The sequence below is a fragment of the Panulirus ornatus genome, chromosome 72 (genome assembly GCF_036320965.1).
Source record: "Panulirus ornatus isolate Po-2019 chromosome 72, ASM3632096v1, whole genome shotgun sequence".
Classification (NCBI taxonomy): Eukaryota; Metazoa; Arthropoda; class Malacostraca; order Decapoda; family Palinuridae; genus Panulirus; species Panulirus ornatus.
Window position 1 is genome coordinate 9,281,485 of NC_092295.1, and position 21,487 is coordinate 9,302,971.

The following is a 21,487-nucleotide window of genomic DNA, read 5'->3' on the forward strand; positions in this document are numbered from 1 at the left end:
CGGGGTTGACGTGCTGTTAATGGATTGAATCAGGGCATGTGAAGCGTCTGGGGTAAACCATGGAAATTTCTGTGGGGCCTGGATGTGGAAAGGGAGCTGTGGTTTCGGGCATTATTACATGACAGCTAGAGACTGAGTGTGAACGAATGGGGCCTTTGTTTTTTCCTAGCACTACCTCGCACACATGAGGGGGGAGGGGGATGTTATTCCATGTGTGGCGGGGTGGCGATGGGAATGAATAAGGGCAGACAGTATGAATTATGTACATGTGTATATGTCTGTGTGTGTATATATATGTGTACATTGAGATGTATAGGTATGTATATTTGCGTGTGTGAACTTGTATGTATATACATGTGTATGGGGGTGGGTTGGGCCATTTCTTTCGTCTGTTTCCTTGCGCTACCTCGCAAACGCAGGAGACAGCAACAAAGCAAAATTAATAAATAAATATATATTCTTTTTTATAGGTATTCAACATTTCCTGCATAGTGAGGTAGCTCAAGGAACAGATGAAGAATGGCCTCATTCTCTCATATCCACTCTCCAGCAGTCTTGTAAAATGCACCATAACCAGAGCCCCCTATCCAAAGCGAAAACCCACATACCTTTCTGTAATTTTCCCTGACTGCTTTACATGCCATGGTTCAGCCCAGTGACTGCATATTTGCCAATTGCTCCAATTCGCTGTATGCCATGCATATCTCACACCCTCCTGAACGTTCAAGTCTCGATCACTCAAAATATTTTACATTCCATCCTTCCACCTCTTCCTTGGTTTCCTCCTTCTCCTTGTTCCCACCACTTTCAATGTGTATTCCTCTTAAGTCTTCCTCCCCCACTCACTACTTGCCATTTCAGCACATCTTCTTCAGCTCTCTAATGGATACTTTTGTTACTACCACACCATTCTCTTACCTTATTAATTCTCATTCGATCAACCCTCCTCCCTCCACACACTGTTCTCAACACACCATTCTCTTACTTTATTAATTCTCTTTCAATCAACCCTCCTCCCACCACATACTGTCCTCAGATGTTTGATTTCAACCAGTCACCCTCTTTCACTTTTCCCGATCTAAGGCCCATGCCTTGCATCCATATAACACTGCTGGGACTACTATACTATCAGACATAACCATCTTGACCCCTCATAGACAATGACATCTCTTTCCACACACTCCTATATTCACCTAGGATTTTAACTTACTCCTATATGCATCTAGGATTTTAGCCTAGTAATCCACCCTTTGATTTACTTCAGCTTCCATGCTTCCATCCGCAGCATTATCCACTCATAGGTATCTAAAGCATTTTCACTTCCTTCAGGCTTTATCCATCCAAACTCATACCCCATCTAACCTGTCTCCCTCCACTGCTGAACCTAATAACCTTACTCTTAATCACATTTACTTGCAACTTTCTCCTTTTAGACACTCTCCTTAACTCGGACATTAGCTTCTGCAGTTTTTCGCTCAAATCTACTACCACAGGTACGTCATCAGCAAAATCATTAACTCACTTCCCAGGCTCCCATCCCCACTCCAAGAGATGACAGACCTGCCTTTCTCTCAAAGATCCACTCATTCACCTCCCTCACCACTCCATCCAAACACATATTAAGCAGCCATAGTGACAACTTAAACCCTTGCCATGGACCCATTTTCACCTGGAATCACTTATCCTTCTCCACCTACTTGTGTACACACCTTACTTTTTTGATAAAAGCTCCTCCGTTTTTAATAGCTTTCCTCCCACACCTCATGTGTAATTCCTACTGTAAAGCATCTCTCAACCTCAGCATACTCTTCCAGATCCATCAATGCTACATACAGATCCTTTTGTTTCTCACAGTATTTCTCATACAAATTCTTTAGAGCAAATGCCTGACCCATGCATCCTCTGCCACTCCTTAATCCACATTATTTCTTCTCAGTTTGATGCTCTATGCATTCTACAACCCTCTCAATCACCTACCTCCCATACAACATACCATGCATACTCTACAAACTTATACCTCTGTAATTCAGTCATAAACATATGTCCTTGCCTTTATGTAACTGCACTGTACAAGCATTCCATTAATTCTCTTAACAATTTAAGCCAAGGCATCTCTATCAACCCTATCATATGCTTTCTTCAGATCCACAAATGCCACTTACAAATCAATCCATTTCTCTAAATATTTTTCACACATTCTTTAGAGCAAACACCTGATCCTTATATCCTCTACCACTTCTGAAACCATGCTGTTCATCCAAAAGTGTACATACTTTCACCTTCTCTAGCAGCTTTCTTCCCACACCGTATACTCTTAAGACCTTCCACAAGGCATCTCTATCAACCCTATCATATGCTTTCTCCAGATTTGTAAATGCCACGTACAAGTCCATCTGTTTCTCTAAGTACTTTTCACACACATTCTATAAAGCAAACAACTGATCCTTATATCCCCTACCACTTTTGAAACTGCATGCTCCTCCTCTTTCTGATAGTCTGTGCAAGCCTTCACCTTCTCAACCACTACCCTCCCATACAACTTACCAGGTACACTCAAAAAAATTGTACCTCTGTAGTCTGAACACTCACCTTTATCCCCCTTGCCTTTATGTAAGGAGACTATAAATGCATTCCACCAATCTTCTGGCACCTCACCATGATTCATATGTACACTGAAATTCGTAACTAACCAACCAAGAACAGTCACACCCTTTCTTAATAAATTCTTCAGCTGCTTTGTTAAATTTCCTTTTTATTTAAGGCTTTCACTACTTCTTTCCTCTTCACCAAACCACTCTCAGTGACTCTCACTTTGCATAACATCCCGGCCTAAACACCCTACATCAGCCACCCTATCATCAAACACATCCAGGTCCTTCAAAATACTCTCTCCATCTCCTGTACACTTCATCACTTCCACTTCCTCTTTTTCCTATTTCTCATTTTTTGCACATCATTATTTTTTTCCCAACCATCTTATTTTCCCATAAGTTCACTGATACTTTCTCACCCTAACTATTTTTCCATAGGTTCACTGATACTTGCTCACCCTAACTCTCATTTGCCCTATTTTTCAATCCCTGTAACTTCCTCTTGACCTCCTGCCACTTTCTCTTATACATCCCCCGATCATTTGCACTTCTTCCCTGTAAGTACTACCAAAATGCCTCTTTTCCCTTTCATAAGTAACTTCACTTCTTCATACCACCACTCACTATGCTTTCTAATTTGCCAACCTCCCACCTTTTGCATGCCACATGCATCTCTTGCACATGCCAGGTTTGCTTCTCGAAATGCCTCCTATTTCTCATCCATTCCCCTTGCTTCAATTACTCTCACCTTTTGCCATCCAATGCTCAACCTCAGTGGTATTCTCACAAAACTCTCTTTTCCAAGCTCAGTTACTGTCATCTTTCTCTTCTCATCAATATTTTTCCTCCTTTCCCAGAACCTCAAAAAATTTCTTCACCCTTGCCTCCACAAGATAGTGATCAGACATCCCACCAGCTTCCCTTCTCAATACGTTTGCATCCAAAAGTGTCTCTTTTACATGCCTATTAATTAATATGTAATCCAATAATGCCTGCTGACCATCTTTTCTTCTCTCATAGACATGCTTGTTTGTGGCCCACTTTTTAAACCAGGGATTCCCAGTCACCAGTCCTTTTTCAGCACACAACTCCACAAGTTGTCCACTGTTTCCATTCATAATAATTAATGTCCCATACCCCCTACCGAAACCCTTAACTGCAACACTATTCATCTTAGCATTCAAATCATCCATCATAACACCCAGTCTCTTACATCAATACTGCTGACACACTTGCTCAGCTGTTCTCAAAACACTTGCTGCTCATGGTCTTTCTTCTCATATTAATATGAAAAGAAAAAAGTATCACTTAAGAATTATATACTGACTGCACTCAAATTTTGAGTAAACATTTACAAGATGTTTCAACGTAATGCACTAAAAGGTATGGGAGTGAGGCCCGAGTAACTGTTGCTGTCACTCAAAATTTTCTCCATTCAAACTTACATTACATCTAACCTGTCACTCTTCCCTGGTAGACCTAATATCATTGCTTTTATTCACATTTACTATCAACTTCCTTTCAAACACTTTCAAACTCAGTCTCCAACTTCTGCAATTTCTCAAAACTGCATGTTTTATCATTTACTTTACCTACAATAAAAAACTGATCAAGTTTTATCATATGTAATAAATGCTTTCTCGTTATAATTGGGGGTTCATTAATTTTTTCATAAGAACAAAGCTATAAATGCCATCTCACCTGTTGACAGTCTTGTAGAAGGGAGGTAAGTTTGTAACACTGCCTCCACTTATGCTAAAAACTTTCTCCTTTTAATGCTGGAAGAGTCAGTATCCATAAAATCATTTCCCAAATGCTCCAAAGACAGATGGGTAATATCAGATACTTCAGGATTACCTTTTGCCTGGTCATCTAAATGTATTGCTAAAAGTTGCAATAATTTCTTTCCAAGAAAACTCTGGAAAATGTGCTCTCCTTGTCATGTTATAGGATGACTGACCATGGAAAAAATTTCACACAGTACCACCTCAGCAACCCTCTAGTCACAGTGCAAAGTCTTGAAACTGAGATGTGAAAATTGATGTGCAAGTATCTGTCAAGAGACCTTAAGGGATTAAGACATTTTTATTAGATTTAAAAGACTGGAAGAAGGGGAATTTAAAGTGAATGCTAACTGTGCCAAGATAGCTGTGTTTGAGGAGTACAGTATTTAGACTATCAAACCTAGCTAGATGATGAAAGGTTTATAAGAAATATTCTTGGCAAAGCTGAAGAAATGGTTGCAAAGTTATTTAAGGTTTGCAAATCACTGACAGCCCAAAGTTGTGAATGCTAGGTAAGCAAATGTGTGGTATGGAGGAGCTCATTAGAAGACAAAGTTCAGACTTCCCCAGAACATAGGACTAATGCATTGGCTTGCAGTAACATATCATCGGAATGCAAGCAGTAATGAAAGGTTTCTTAAAAGTTGGATATAATGAAGAATGGAATTCTTAGATAATGTAAGCAAGTGGAGAGGTTGGATAGAGGATGAATGAACAAGAGAATGTCTGTTTGAGATATTCCTATTGATTTTTTATTTGTTCAGTTAATTTTGATAAGAATATTTGCAGATTATTTTCTAGTATATACTCTTTTTTGAAAAAATTATGTAAGTCCATTTCAAATTACCTGTTATCATTGCTTTACGTTTCAGCTACCAACAGAGGTGTTCCTGCAGGTGAGTATTCGTAACCGCTGCTTGGGTCGTGTCTATATTCGGTTGTGGTGCCACCTGCGCCGTGCACAACATTTCCAAGCAATCTGCAATGGCACTTTAGGCCCTACCTATGTCGGTGCCTCTTTCACCATCAGTTCTCATGGTCAAGAGAGAGAAGCTTTGGACATACCTAAATATGTACTTCCAAATGGTGATAAAAGCAGTAAGGTATTGATGACTGAGCTGGAATGGGGAGGCAGGTTTACAGGTCCAGCAAATGAAGGTGTAGTAATGGGTTCCTGCCATGGAGAGGATACTCATGGTTGTGGCATCTGTACCCGAGGTCAACCAGGTGGAACATTCAAGTGCCCCTTCGGTGAAGTTTTATCAGGAATGGACATAGTAAAGGCAGCCATCAATCATGAACCCATTAGTGAGGTCACTATCTCTGATTGTGGCCTTGTCATCCCTGAATTTTTTCAACCCTAAAGGCTTTACTACTATAGAGCATAACTATTAAGAACTGGCAGTAGGCTGATTGTACACAATCACAGTTTCTTCTCATGATAAAAGATATTCAGGTTGCTTGGTAAGAAATATCCAACTTTGTCTAAAAGAACAGCAAAACATTCTCCAAGACTGTAGTGAAAAATCTGTGGCAGTTCCAAAGACTTTATATGTGGAATTTCAAAATTTATTATTGATAGCGTCATCTTTGTAGATCATTGAAGTAATTTGTAAAAGACTGTGAAATGAGATTCTAGACAGTTTATTAAGAATTTCCATCCTGTTTCACCTAAATAACTAGAATGTTTGTGGTAGATATATCGTTATATAACTGTAATCACTCCACAGTTAAGACAAATCTTTTTATTGTTCAAAGGAATTTATCAAGCTGATTATAACCATTTTATGACTGGAATGCAAAAAGGAAGAGTTGACAAGTAACAGGGAAGACACCATAAAGTCTATTACAACTGATAACTTTTTTAACCTCAGAATGAAGAGCAATATTTTTCAGTAACAGAAAGGTGATGTACAGATTAATAAAACTTAGCATTAGGACATCCCATTATTACTACATCATAAGTTGTCATTCCTAGGCATAGGGACAGCCCATTATTGCTACATCATTACTTGTCATCCCTAGGCATAAGAACATTCCATTATTACTACATTATTAGTTGTCGTTCCTCATCTTATTTGTTTCATTACAGTTTGTTTGGAGGGATATTGTTTTAAAACTACTATGCAGACTGAACTGGTTTCATTGAAACATTGTTCTTTTTATTTTCCTCTGAATGATATATGTACTTAATGCTTCTTTTTTTTGGCATATTTTCTTCAATAGCATTGAGCTGGGAGAATACCTTGTGTGCTATGGAACAATTAACTTTTTACTTCTGTGTTTGCATGGTACCAATTGCAAGTGCTATGTCTTTTGCCATATCATATGATATATTTGGATAATATTCATGTGAAAATAGACCTGATGAAATATAAGGATATAAATATTTCTATGAATACTATGAAACTTGTCTTACTGGATACTGGGGTTTGTTTGAGAGCATTGGAAAATATTACTTTTTTTTGTTTTTAAAGCTACCTCACTGAGTAAGGAAAGTCAACTAGGTTAAAAAAAGTGGGAATGACTGTTCTTATGATAGGGCATCATGTTTAATATATCATTGAAATAGGAAAAAATGTAGCTCACATTAACCGTTCATCAAGAAAATAAATTCTTTTTAATGCACTACTCAAGTGCCATAGTTGGTGCTAAGAGGAGCAGTAGGAAGAACTGTGATAAATAGAGATATATCAATGTTATATCAACAAGATTGTGGTCAAATAAACCAGTTGAGATGGCTTTTATATGAATAGGTTGGTTGATGTACTTTATGTTATCTATACTGGAAATATGAATTATACATTTTTCAGCCTTATGTTCTTTCATAGCATTAAGCTTGGTGAATAGTCTCTGTCTTATAGAATGGTTACACATTTTACCATACCATTTGTATGGTACTGAAAGCAAGTTCTCATTCATATTGCTACATCATGTGATATATTTGGGAATCATTTAGTTGAAAATACTTGTGATGAAATTAAAGGATATATGCATTTCTTTCCAAGGTCTTTTTGTCCTATAAGCCATGAAAGATATCTCTGCCTTTAAAAACCTCTTAATGCCATACCTCACAATTGAGGCTTATGCTTCTCATCCTTCATTCATTATATTATCAGCTTGGTAGTCAATGGCATAACCCAGCCTGGGTCTACCTTCAGACCGTCAACAACCTTCACTCAGGTATGTCTTCATCAAACCCAAGTCATAAGTGGAAATACACCTCATTATTTTTTGACACAACAACAGCAGGCTATATCTTGCCAGCTTCTTCCATCTTAATATGGGTAAGTAACCTTGTCTGATTTAGCTGTGTGTGCACTATTTCTCATGTGAGTGAAGCAGCATCAAGAAGGGATTTAGTCAGAGAAAAAGTTCCATGCTTGGCAGCTCCTTCCTCTGTTCCTTCTTTTGCAGGTGATATCTAGGCAATGTTCATTTACCGCTATCCCCAGGGAGAATTGTGCAATTAACTTTTATGAAAATTACAGTTAAGCTAGTGTTCAAAAACACCATTAAGAACATAATGCAGTTGTGGTATAGCTATGTAAAATGAGTAAACAGGGTTTACTGGATGATATTTACTACATACCTAACTTTCTATCTAATCATGATTACCTGTCAGTCTGTCTTGCATTTTCATGGGTCTTATATGTATGTACCATCTTTCCCATACCTCCCACAAACTCTTCTTGTTTTGTCTGGTAGTTTTTGTTTTTTATGGAGGTTTTCAGTATGTGGGCTCCTTTCAAGGGATTACGTAGAGGTAGGGACTAGTACAATGTTGTTCCAGATTGATGATAATGATTCCCATACCAGAGTTGTGCTTAAAAGTCAAATGTCAGTCAGTCTATCTTCTGTCATTAGGATTCCTTTCTTATTCACCTTGACTGGCATTTTGATGTCTAAGAGGTTTTTTTTAGCTTGATTCTGGGTGGAAGGAAGTTTTTCAATAAAGACTGATTTTCTCACAAGATCAGTAATGTTGAGAGTAACTTGAGGCTCAACCTCAATCCTCCAAGTCACAGTAGGCAAAGCAAGTTTGATCGCTAAGCCTACCTGTCTGACAGTCACACACTTAAACCCTGCTGCACCATGGAGCCCTGGGGGACCAGGTATCCTAAGGGCTGAAAAAGACAATAACTCTACTAAGGCCAAGCTTTTCATATAAATAAATTTAAAAATATATATGGAATAGCTTGTTTTTTAGGGTTTCTTGAGGTTGAGATTGTATACCTAGGTTGTTTCATACCATTCAAGATCATATCCTATTCTTTTTGTCACTGGTTTTTATCTTAAGAACTGCCTGTCCCTCCTAAGATTATAGTTCAATCTGGCTCAATACCTGATCAAGGAGTCCTTTATACTGAACACGTAAGCATGAGCTCATTGTTAAAGTTATGTGGGGTTCTTTTTAAAACAAGGCTCTTTTTAATCCCTAAATTGCTGGAGCACATGAGACATCATATATGTCATCCCATGTTTCTGAAAACCTCCCTTTGCCCCATCTAGTACACTAATTGAAATTCATATGATGGCTAGTCTAGTCACTTGGACATAGGGCCACCAGTCTGGATTTTACCACAATGCCAGTTGAGTGGTAGCCATCAACACATGAAAGGAGAAATGCATGATTGCACCTAGTCTCTGAGTATTGTGGCAGTTGGGGGTTTAACTGGGGTACGTGGGGTATTCAGTGGTGCAAGGGGAACTGGTGAGCAGCTTGCGGAGTTGTGTTGAAAAAGGAAGGGTGACTGGGAATACCTGGTTTAAAAAGATGGGACATACATAAGTATATGTGTAGTAGGAAAGTGATTAGTAGGCATTATTGGATTTCATGATAATTGATAGGATTGCAAAAGAGAGACTTAGATGCAAAAGTGATGAAAGGAGCAGCTGATGGGATGCCTGATTATTTTTATTGGAAGCAAGGGTGAAGGTTTGTAGAGGCTTTATGAAAAGGAGAAATGATTTGGGTGGGAAGAAGGTCAAGGAAGTAAGCAACTTTAGGAAAGAGGCTTGGGAGCAAAGAGATTTTCAAATACGAGGATATGATATGGTGTGAGAAGTGGGTGAGACAACTCGGAAAAGAGCTTATTTAGAGAAATGCCAGGGGAGGTTGTGTTGAATGGCAAAAAGTGATAGTAAATGAAACTGAGGGAGGACATGAAGAATGGGAGGTGTTTAGGAAAGTAGTGCTGGCATGTGTGAGAGAAGAATGTGGTATGTGAATGATGGAAGATGGACAGGTGAGAAAGGGTAGAGAGTGGTGGGATGACAAAGGTGACCATGGTGTAACAGTTAGTGTTATTGATTGTAAAGCATCTATGGATTCAGTGGGGTTGAGCACATATGTTTGAATCCTGACTAAGGCAAAAGTTAAAAGCAATCCAGCTATTCATCCTCCCCAAGGTGTTGGTTGATAAACTAGATACCTGGCACAAGTTAGTGTTGTGTGTGTGTGTGTGTGTGTGTGTGTGTGTGTGTGTGTGTGTGTGTGTGTGTGTCTTTGTGTGTGTCTGTGTGTGTGTGTGTGCATGCATGTGCCTGTGTGAATGCGTGTGTGTGTACATATTTATTTATTTATTATACTTTGTTGTTGCCTCTCGCGTTAGCGAAGTAGCGCAAGGAAACAGACGAAAGAATGGCTCAACCTACCCACATACACGTCCACACACACACACACACACACACACACACACACACACACACACACACACACACACACACACACATACAAACCTATATATTTCAATGTATACATATATGTACATACTCAGACATATACATATACACACATGTACATATTCATACTTACTGCCTTCATCCATTCCCGTTGCCACCCCGCCACACATGAAATGGCACTCCCGCCCCATGCATGCATGTGAGGTAACACTAGGAAAAGAACACAAAGGCCACATTTGTTCACACTCAGTCTCTAGCTGTCATGTGTACTGCACCAAAACCACAGCTCCCTTTCCACATCCAGGCCCCACAAAACTTTCCATGGTTTACCCCAGAAGCTTCACATGCCCTGGTTCAATCCACTGACAGTATGTCGACCTCGGTACACCAATTCAGTCTATTCCTTGCACGCCTTTCACCCTCCTGTATGTTCAGGCCCTGATCGCTTAAAATCTTTTTCACTTCATCCTTCCACCTCCAATTTGGTCTCCTTGTTCCCTCCACCTCTGACACATATATCCTCTTTCTCAATCTTTCCTCTCTCTTTCTCTTCATGTGACCAAACCATTTCACTACACCCTCTTCTGCTATTTCAACCACACTCTTTTTATTACCACATATCTCTCTTACCCTTTCATTGCTTACTCGGTCAAACCACCTCACACCACATAATGTCCTCAAACATCTCATTTCCAATGCATCCAACCTCCTCCGCACAACCTTATCCATAACCTATGCCTCACAACCATATAACATTGTTGGAACCACTATTCCTTTAAACATACCCATTTTTGCTCTCCGAGATAACATTCTTGCCTTCCACACATTCTTCAGTGCTCCCTGAACCTTCGCCCCCTCCCCCACCCTGTGACTAACTTCTGCTTCCATGGTTCCATTTACAGCTAAATCTACTCCCAGATGTCTAAAACACTTCACCTCCTCCAGTTTTTCTCCATTCAAACTTACCTCCCAGTTGACTTCTCCCTCAACCCTACTGAATCTAATAATATTGCTCTTACATTTACTCTCAGCTTTCTTCTTTCACACACCTTACCAAACTCAGTCACCAGCTTCTGCAGTTTCTCACCCGAATCAGCCACCAGTGTTGTATCATCAGCGAACAACAGCTGACTCACTCATCCACAACAGACCATATTTGCCCCTCTTTCCAAAACTCTTGCAAATCACCTCCCTTAAAACCCCATCCATAAACAAATTAAACAACCATGGAGACATCATGCACCCCTGCCGCAAACCGACATTCACTAAGAACCAATCACTTTCCTGTCTTCCTACTCGTACACATGCCTTACATCCTCGATAAAAACTTTTCACTGCTTCTAGCAACTTAACTCCCACACCATATATTCTTAATACTTTCCATAGAGCATCTCTATCAACTGTATCATATGCCTTCACCAGATCCATAAATGCTACATGCAAATCCATCTGTTTTTAAGTATTTCTCACATTCTTCAAAGCATACACCTGATCCACACATCCTCTACCACTTCTGAAACCACTCTGCTTTTCCCTAATCTGATGCTCTGTACATGCATTGACCCTCTCAATCAATACCCTCCCATATAATTTCCCAGAAATACTCAACAAATTTATACCTCTGTAATTTGAACAATCACCTTCGTCTCCTTTGCCTTTATACAATGGCACGATGTATGCATTGCGCCAATCCTCAGACACTTCACCATGACCCATACATACATTGAATATCCTCAACAACCAGTCAAGGACACAGTCAACCTCTTTTTTTAAGAATTCCACTGCACTACCCTCCAATCCTGCCAGTTTTCATCTTCCACAAAGGTTTCACTACCTCTTCTCTGTTTACCAAGCCATACTCCTTGACCCTCTCACTTCACACACAACCTCGACCAAAACACCCTATGTCTGCCACTCTATCATCAAAAAACATTCAACAATCTTTCAAAATACTACATCTCCTTCTCACTTCACCCCATTAGCCCCCTACACTGATGTACCCATTTGTTCTCTTAAGAGGTCTTACACAAGGAGGTCAAGAGGTGAAAAAGAGGGCAAATGAGAGTTGGGGTGAGAGAGTATCATTAAATTTTATGGAGAATAATAAGATGTTTTGGAAGGAAACGAATAAAGTGCATAAGACAAGAGAACAAAAGGGAGCATCGGTGAAGGGGGATAATGGGGAGGTAATAACAAGTAGTGGCGATGTGAGAAGAAGATGGAGTGAGTATTTTGAAGGTTTGTTGAATGTGTTTGATGATAGAGTAGCAGATATAGGGTGTTTTGGTCGAGGTGGTGCGCAAAGTGAGAGGGTTAGGGAGAATGGTTTGGTAAACAGAGAAGAGGTAGTAAAAGCTTTGCGGAAGATGGAAGCCGGGAAGGCGGCGGGTTTGGATGGAATTGCAGTGGAATTTATTAAAAAGGGGGGTGACTGTGTTGTTGACTGGTTGTTGAGGATATTCAATGTATGTATGGCTCATGGTGAAGTGCCTGAGGATAGGCGAAATGCATGCATAGTGCCATTGAACGAAGGCAAAGGGAATAAAGGTGAGCATTCAAATTACAAAGGTATAAGTTTGTTGAGTGTTCCTGGGAAATTATATGGGAGGGTATTGGTTGAGAGGGTGAAGGCATGCACAGAGCATCAAATTAGGAAAGAGCAGTGTCGTTTCAGAAATGGTTGAGGATGTGTGGATCAGGTGTTTGCTTTGAAGAATGGATTTGTATCTGGCATTCATGGATCTGGAGAAGGCATATGATAAAAGTTGATAGAGATGCTCTGTGGAAGGTATGAAGAGTATATGGTGTGGGAAGTAAGTTGCTAGAAGCAGTGAAAAGTTTTTACCGAGGATGTAAGGCATGTGTACCAGTAGGAAGAGAGGAAAGTGATTGGTTCCCAACGAATATCAGTTTGCGGCAGGGGTGCGTGATGTCTCCATGTTTGTTTAATCTGTTTATGGATGGGGTTGTTAGGGAAGTGAGTGCAAGAGTTTTGGAGAGAGGGGCAAGTATGCAGTCTGTTGTGGATGACAGAGCTTGGGAAGTGAGTAACGTTGTTGTTCGTTGATGATACAGCGCTGTTGGCCGATTCGGGTGAGAAACTGTGGAAGTTGGTGACTCAGTGTGGTAAAGTGTGTGAAAGAAGAAAGTTGAAAGTGAATATGAGTAAGAGCAAAGTTATTTGGTTCAGTAGGGTTGAGGGACAAGTAAATTAGGAGGTAAGTTTGAATGGAGAAAAACTGGAGGAAGTGAAGTGTTTTAGATATCTGGGAGTGGATTCAGCAGCGGATGGAAGCGGAAGTGAGTCACAGGGTTGGGGAGGGGGCAAAGGTTCTGGAAGTGATGAAGAATGTGTGGAAGACGAGAACGTTGTCTCGGAGGGCAAAAATGGGTATGTTTGAAGGCATAGTGGTTCCAACAAAGTTATATGATTGCGAGGCATGGGCTATAGATAGAGTTGTGTGGAGAAGGGTAGATGTGTTGGAAATGAAATGTTTGAGGACAGTATGTGGTGTGAGGTGGTTTGGTTGAGTTATTAATGAGGTGGTAAGAGAGATGTGTGGTAATAAAAAGAGTGTGGTTGAGAGAGCGGAAGAGGGTGTACTGAAATGGTTTGGTCACATGGAAAGAATGTGAGAGGAAAGATTTGGCAAAAAAGGATATATGTGTCAGAGGTGGAGGGAAAGAGAAGTGGGAGACCAAATTGGACGTGGAAGGATGGAGTGAAAAAGATTTTGAGCGATCGGGGCCTGAACATACAGGAGGGTGAAAGGCGTGCAAGGAATAGAGTGAATTGGAACGATGTGGTATACTGGGGTCGATGTGCTGTTAATGGATTGAACCAGGGCATGTGAAACTCCATCTTTCCACCTCCAATTTGGTCTCCCTCTTCTCCTCGTTCCCTCCACCTCCGACACATATATTCTCTTGGTCAATCTTTCCTCACTCATTCTCTCCATGTGCCCGAACCATTTCAAAACACCCTCTTCTGCTCTCTCAACCACGCTCTTTTTATTTCCACACATCTCTCTTACCCTTACGTTACTTACTCGATCAAACCACCTCACACCACACATTGTCCTCAAACATCTCATTTCCAGCACATCCATCCTCCTGCGCACAACTGTATCCATAGGCCACGCCTCGCAACCATACAACATTGTTGGAACAACTATTCCTTCAAACATACCCATTTTTGCTTTCCGAGATAATGTTCTCGACTTCCACACATTCTTCAAGGCTCCCAGAATTTTCGCCCCCTCCCCCACCCTATGATCCACTTCCGCTTCCATGGTTCCATCCGCTGCCAGATCCACTCCCAGATATCTAAAACACTTCACTTCCTCCAGTTTTTCTCCATTCAAACTCACCTCCCAATTGACTTGACCCTCAACCCTACTGTACCTAAAAACCTTGCTCTTATTCACATTTACTCTTAACTTTCTTCTTTCACACACTTTACCAAACTCAGTCACCAGCTTCTGCAGTTTCTCACATGAATCAGCCACCAGCGCTGTATCATCAGCGAACAACAACTGACTCACTTCCCAAGCTCTCTCATCCCCAACAGACTTCATACTTGCCCCTCTTTCCAAAACTCTTGCATTCACCTCCCTAACAACCCCATCCATAAACAAATTAAACAACCATGGAGACATCACACACCCCTGCCGCAAACCTACATTCACTGAGAACCAATCACTTTCCTCTCTTCCTACACGTACACATGCCTTACATCCTCGATAAAAACTTTTCACTGCTTCTAACAACTTGCCTCCCACACCATATATTCTTAATACCTTCCACAGAGCATCTCTATCAACTCTATCATATGCCTTCTCCAGATCCATAAATGCTACATACAAATCCATTTGCTTTTCTAAGTATTTCTCACATACATTCTTCAAAGCAAACACCTGATCCACACATCCTCTACCACTTCTGAAACCACACTGCTCTTCCCCAATCTGATGCTCTGTACATGCCTTCACCCTCTCAATCAATACCTTCCCATATAATTTACATATATAGTCTTTAACGAGAACTCTCAGTTTTCCCCTCGGATGTTCAGCTACTTCATTCTCCGTGGATTTCATCTTGTAAATCCTTTGATAATGACATCTGTATCTAATGGTATATCGTGTGAATGTGTTTGTGTTAACAGCAGTCCATTCACGCGGTCTTGGCTCATTTGCCGTCTACGTAATTGTCATCAGACATGTCGGTCAGTAAACAAGCCGTTCCCCCATTCACAGACGAAACATAGTGACCAATGGATATTTACCAAGATTAATCTGTAAATTTTTCTGAACGTCTCTGCTTCTGTGTTTATGACATTCTTTGTTATTTTTCTTTTCATAGTATCTCTCAGCTGTTGCTGGGGATGGCAGGCCTTCTACGTATCAACCCATCACTTCACTGATGACACCTGTGACCATTGTCCCCAGCGAGAGGTGTTGTGCCTGAGTTGTTCATCTTAAAAGTGCTTACTGAAGCCGCTCTGTGATCATCTGTATCTCTGTGAGCAGGTGGTGGTCATCCAGCATAACGGTGGTGCTGCATTTACAGCGCTCTTCTACCGTCTCTACTAGAACCTTATAGTGTTTTTCCTGCAGAAGGCGGTACAGTTGGCATTAATCCCAGACCATCTGCCAATTTGCTTGCCTTCATGAACTACATGACATTAAAGGTATCCACTTTCTTTCTAACATCTTGCTCACTCTTGATGACTACATTAATCTACCTAGTATGTTTGACCAAGGCAGTGCCTCTACCATGTAAACCAACGAGCGAGTCCTTCCTATGTGCCATCCCTTGATGTTTTGACGCCAATTTAACAGTGAACTGGGATTGTATTAGTCCCAACAAGTAAAATACTGCATATTTCAGTGTGTTGTGTTCCCTCTAGGTGAGTCAACCTCCTCCCCTCCAACACACACACACACACACGTCATCTAAGCAAACTACCTTAGGAAGGTTCAACAAACTAAGTATAACTCAAATGCGTCATGATGTTCTAAGCACCGTGTCTGCACATCGTGCATGATACATCTATACATTCATCTCGATCTGACCTACATCTGAGCATGATGGTTACATATCGCGTTTTGAAGCTCGGTCAGTGAGATGGGGGAGCAGGAGTGCATTGAGCTCTGCCCCGTGGGGGTCCAAAAGGGGGCCCGGGAAATTCCTAGGATCACAGAAGATGTGTGCATATATTGAAGACTAGTGTTCACATTTTGTATCAGCCTAACATAGTAAAATATTCTTATTCTTAAAACACATGGCTTAAAACCGTAGAAGATAAGAAAAGGATGATTAATGATGAAAGGAAGGGGACCTGAAAGAAACTTTGTCGTACCCCCTGATGAAATGATAAAATTCCTTTCAGTGGCCCTGTTCTCAAGCGCCGTCTGTCGCCTTCGAGATTTACTAAAGAATGTAGCAACACAATCTACCAAGTCCATCATGTTATGCACAATCCTCATGTTAAGAGTGTTCACCAGGCGGCTGCTCAGGGCGTGTGAAACAGCGGTGATGTCATTTTGCAGTTTTACTCCATCATTACTGACCAACGTCTCTCATCCTGTTGAGGGAACAATCAACATTTACCTGCTGGAATACAGGATTAATCTGAGGCTTATCCAAGTGATCAGGGACTCATGAGATGGGGAGGAGAGGAAAGAGTAGCTATCTGAATCATGTTGTTATTATGTTATCTTACAGCAGCAGTCATTATCTTGCCATAGCAAACTATATTTCTTCAGCATATCATGTACATAAGTGAGGTCTTTTGCTCTGTATATAGTACAGAGAGGCTCACGGACACCCGCACCCCCACCCCACATGGGTCCGCTTCTGTAACCCCCAAATATCTAAGAAGTGTCTCATTACTCCTAAGACAAAAACCAGCAGAATAGAGACCATGTAAAAGAAGATAGAGAATGTTCAGGAAATAAATCATTGATCTCCATTAGGCTCTATGATTAGTGATGCTATGGTACGTGATCTTGATGATTGTTAAGGTTCCTTATTACAAAGTAAATGACAATAATGATTGGTAAATTGATATGTATTACTACAATATTGTACTGAGCTAAAGAACGATAATAAAATGCTACAGTAGCACAACGATACAGTAATACAAGATTGTAGTGTGCGCATTCATGAAAGGGAATTTTGAAATGCGCATTGCCAGATTAGGTAACTGGACGCCCTCACCTTGCAATGAGCTCTTGTTTCATCTCATAAGGAGAGCAAATCTGCTTCTGTTAATTTATGGCACTTTTCAGAAAGCATGATATGCTGTCCCAGACACCCTAAATTTTCAAACTTTTCTGGGGGCATGCCCCAGAGCCCCTTAGAGCCAGCGATTTAGTGGGTAGTGTGAAGGGTGGAGGGGACCTTCAAAAGGGGATCAGCTTAGGGTCCAAAAAAACTCGGGCCACCCGTGGACCCTTCGTCTAAATCTTCTTCGTTTCATGATCTTGCTAAATTATGATGTAACGTCAAGCTGTTGGCGTTCTCCAGGAGTGAGGTAATCTATGTCCTATATTATGTCTCTCGTGTTGATAGACGTTTGATCTATTCCGTAACAAAATGATGGGTGTCGGACGATCGAGATCATCATCGTTATGGGTCAGGGTTCCATGATGTATTCTCATTTTCACATCAGCCAACACAATCGTCAACTCGGGTACAGCCCCTCGTTTGAACGATGTCTTCGCAAAGATAGTAGTCTTGGTAGGATTAATTTCCATTCATCATTTGGCAAAATAAGAATACAGTAGAGGATAACCATAGAATACAGTAGAGGATAACCATAGAATACAGTAGAGGATAACCACAGAACAGAAATAGAAATTCAGCTGCGACTCTAAAGTTGCTTCCGTTGTCTCAAAAATTTCCGGGCAAGACGCACGGCAAAAAATATCCCAGACAAGCTTAAGAAAACATTATACCAAACATGCGTAAAAAGGAATAAGTTTTAGCAAGTTCCTGCTTCATAGCACCCGTGGTAGCACATGAAGCCAGGTAAATGTAAAACTTCTCTGAAGCAACATCTTAAGTGTTTCTGGTGATCAGTTTCATCTGTGTGAAAACAAGGGTTGAGGAGGGGTCCCGGAAGTTCAAGAAGTTTCTCTTCTGTAGTTGTGCGGAAAGGAGCGCATCTGTGTATCAAAAGAATAATCCCTTAGTGCTCAAGGAGCCATGATTGTACTTGGAGTGACGCTAAAGTGTCAGGTGCTCAGCGTGTAACGTTCTAAGATGAGATTCCCTTATTATGCTTGTAAACCATGAATTAAGAGGGGAGAAGGAATACGAAATTAAACCATAGATGGCAATTCACCATAATTTACCTCTACAAAACGTAAGACTCACTTCAGGTTTAATATAAAGACCAAGATTTTTCTGTTTCAATGTTAGACAGGGCGATTTTAATACATAGATGTCATCTCTTTCTAAAAATTTATACTTCTCTCTAAAATGTTCTTATTGAAGTTTGTAGCTAGTAGGTAATGTACGTGAAAGCTTATAATGCAAGGTTGAATATCTTTAGAAAATAACGCTGTAGTTGTTATATTCAAAACTTTGTCGAAGACTGACGTACAAAAAGCACTGAAGAAAGCAAGAAGAAAATTTGGGGTTCATTTGACTTCATTTGTGCTTGACTTAATGCCATGGGTAAGAGAGATGTGTGGAAATGAAACAAAAAGTGTGGTTGAGAGAGCAAAGAGGGTGTGTTGAAATGGTCTGGACATATAGAGAATAAGTGAGGAAAGATTGACGAAGAGGATATATGCGTTAGAGGTGGAGGGAACAAGAAGAGGGAGACCAAATTGGAGGTGGAAGGATGGAGTTAAAAAGATTTTGAACGATCGGGGCCTGAACATACAGGAGGGTGACAGGCGTGCAAGGAATAGAGCGAATTAGAACGATGTGGTATACCGGGGTCAACGTGCTGTCAATGGATTGAACCAGGGCATGTGAAGCGTCTGGGGTAAACCAAGAAGAGTTTTGTGGGACCTGGATGTGGAAAGGGAGCTGTGGTTTCGGTACATATACATGACAGCTAGAGACTGAGTGTGAACGAATGTGGCCTTTGTTGTATGAATTATGTACATTTGTATATATATGTGTGTATATATGTATATGTATACGTTAAAATGTATAGGTATGCATATGTGCGTGTATGGACGTGTATGTATATACATGTGTAAGTGGATGGGTTGGGCTATTCTTTCGTGTTTTCTTGCGCTACCTCGCTAACGCGGGAGACAGCGACAAAGTATGATAGATGAATATTTTTATATATATATATATATATATATATATATATATATATATATATATATATATATATATATATATACATATGTATATATATATATATATATATATATATATATATATATACATATGTGTGTGTGTGTGTGTGTGTGTGTGTTTGGGCCATTCTTCGTCTGTTTCCTGGCGCTACCTCACTGACGCGAGAAACGACGATAAAGTATAATGGGGGGGAAAAATAAGTAAATAAATCTCGCATGACATTTGGCTCAGAGGCTAGTCGTAACACCGCCTGTGTAACTTTATTCTAACTCAACCAACACAGAATTTGGGGTCCAGTCTAGCTCGATCCACTCGCCTTTTATGAAAGCTCTTGGTTTTGTCTTCAGCATTTAATGTAGTGCGACAGCGTCCAAACCCACTAGTAGCAGACGAGTGTAAGGGACATCTCTGGTCTAACCAGAGGGAGAAATCTGGATGTAATTATCTAGATGTAATCGACCGATTGTTGTTGTTGCTTGTTATGTCGAAAAATGAGTTTAATGAAACCGTTTTCTGACGTGACACATTCCGGTTGGATGAAGGTCAGGTAGGGTCAAAGGCTTAATGAAGACGGCATCAACCGATCTTCGAAGTTTAAAACAAAAGGTGAAAATATGGGAGGGTTTAGGGGGAGTGATGACACCTCCCCCTCCCAGTATCAAACATGGGCCAATGTCTTTGATTTGTTGGTAGTAAATACGTCGTCAAGCAATCTTGTACTATGGGGCTTTCTGACTATTGAATCCTAATTATTATTGTTAATAATGCCTAAAACAGTTAAAATAACTCAGATATGCATTTACTTGTTTTTCTTCTCGAGGAGTAAATGTTATAAAGTGAATGGAAAATTTATAAATCATTCAGTTTATTGTTGACGGCGATCGCTTAACCCTTCGTTACGCCTCCTGGTGAAAGGCCCGTATTATCGAGGGTGTAGTAAAGATAAGTGTGTAGAGATGAACTTTGACCTGAGCTTTATGGGTTGGGTTACTGGCCAGGGGTGTCGATAGTGTTGTGAAGATGAGGGTGTAGTAAAAATGGACGATTGACTACTTAGTAGTATGAGTTAAGTCAGAGCTGATGGTGTCCAAGATAAAGATAGCCTTTGACCTGACCCGTAAGTATTAGCTTAAAGTGATGTCGAGGAAGGATTTCAAACCGACACATAAGGATGTAGCGGAGATATATTTGATTGTGTTACCTTCAGTAATGAACATAATGTCGCGGAGGGAGACATTGCAATCGCTTGTAACTGTTGTCCTGCGATCACGTCTCACGAACAACATTCTTGCATATCCTTATTGATTACTTTCAGGATTGATTGTCTCATTATCGGTACTATAGATTTTAAATCATTCCTGCTTTGGTTTGTAACGATCAGTTGCCAGTGTAATGTTCACGCTTCTCTCCGTCGGCTGGGTTGTAGCGCGAACAGAAGACTAATTTTATAGCCTTCGAGGACTGATCTATCAGTCGTAAGCGCCTTGCTTGGTTCCCGTATTATGTAATGATAATACAGGAGGAAAACATTCCACTGCACCCCGCTCCCGCCTTCGCTGTCTTCTACGACAGAGACAGGGGATATACTCAGGGAGATATTGTGACATGGGGCTGACTTTATTACAGGTTCTCTAGCTAATAAGATGATGATGAAATGTCTATATATTCCCACATTTACCGGATTATTAAGTTAAATCTTATTCAGCAGCACAGTATTGAAGATGGGGAAAAAGTAATACAAAATTGAAATTCATATGAGTTGTTTTCATAATCTATGTGACGCGTGCAATCAATGATAGAAAATATATTTTGTTGATATATTTCGTCAAGCTACGAACTTGAGTAACTTTAACGATATAATGTGATTACTATTTGTGTGTTACGGGAAGAGATTCTACACTCCGTGTTGCTCCGTCATCTTCATTTTGAAATCATCTGTTTACACAGTACAGGTTGGGAATTTTACACTTGTAGGGCCTCTGTTGAACATTATCTTCCTTTTTTTTTTAACGTTTCCATCTCATTTTCACGTTGTGTCCACTAGTTGTCATATTCCTAAATCTTTTCATCTATTGACGTCATCCGTCTGTTGTTAAT

General features: G+C 40.4%; 1 protein-coding gene across 1 annotated transcript in view; it reads left to right on the forward strand.

Moving 5' to 3' along the window:
- Positions 1-7,032, forward strand: part of LOC139748068 (uncharacterized) — a 47,757-nt gene extending 40,725 nt beyond the window's left edge. Inside the window, exon 2 of the mRNA XM_071660657.1 lies at positions 5,248-7,032. Within this exon, the coding sequence (XP_071516758.1) occupies positions 5,248-5,739 (492 nt within the window). The 3' untranslated portion in view covers positions 5,740-7,032. The remainder of the gene's footprint in view (positions 1-5,247) is intronic.
- The last annotated feature ends 14,455 nt before the right edge of the window (positions 7,033-21,487 follow it).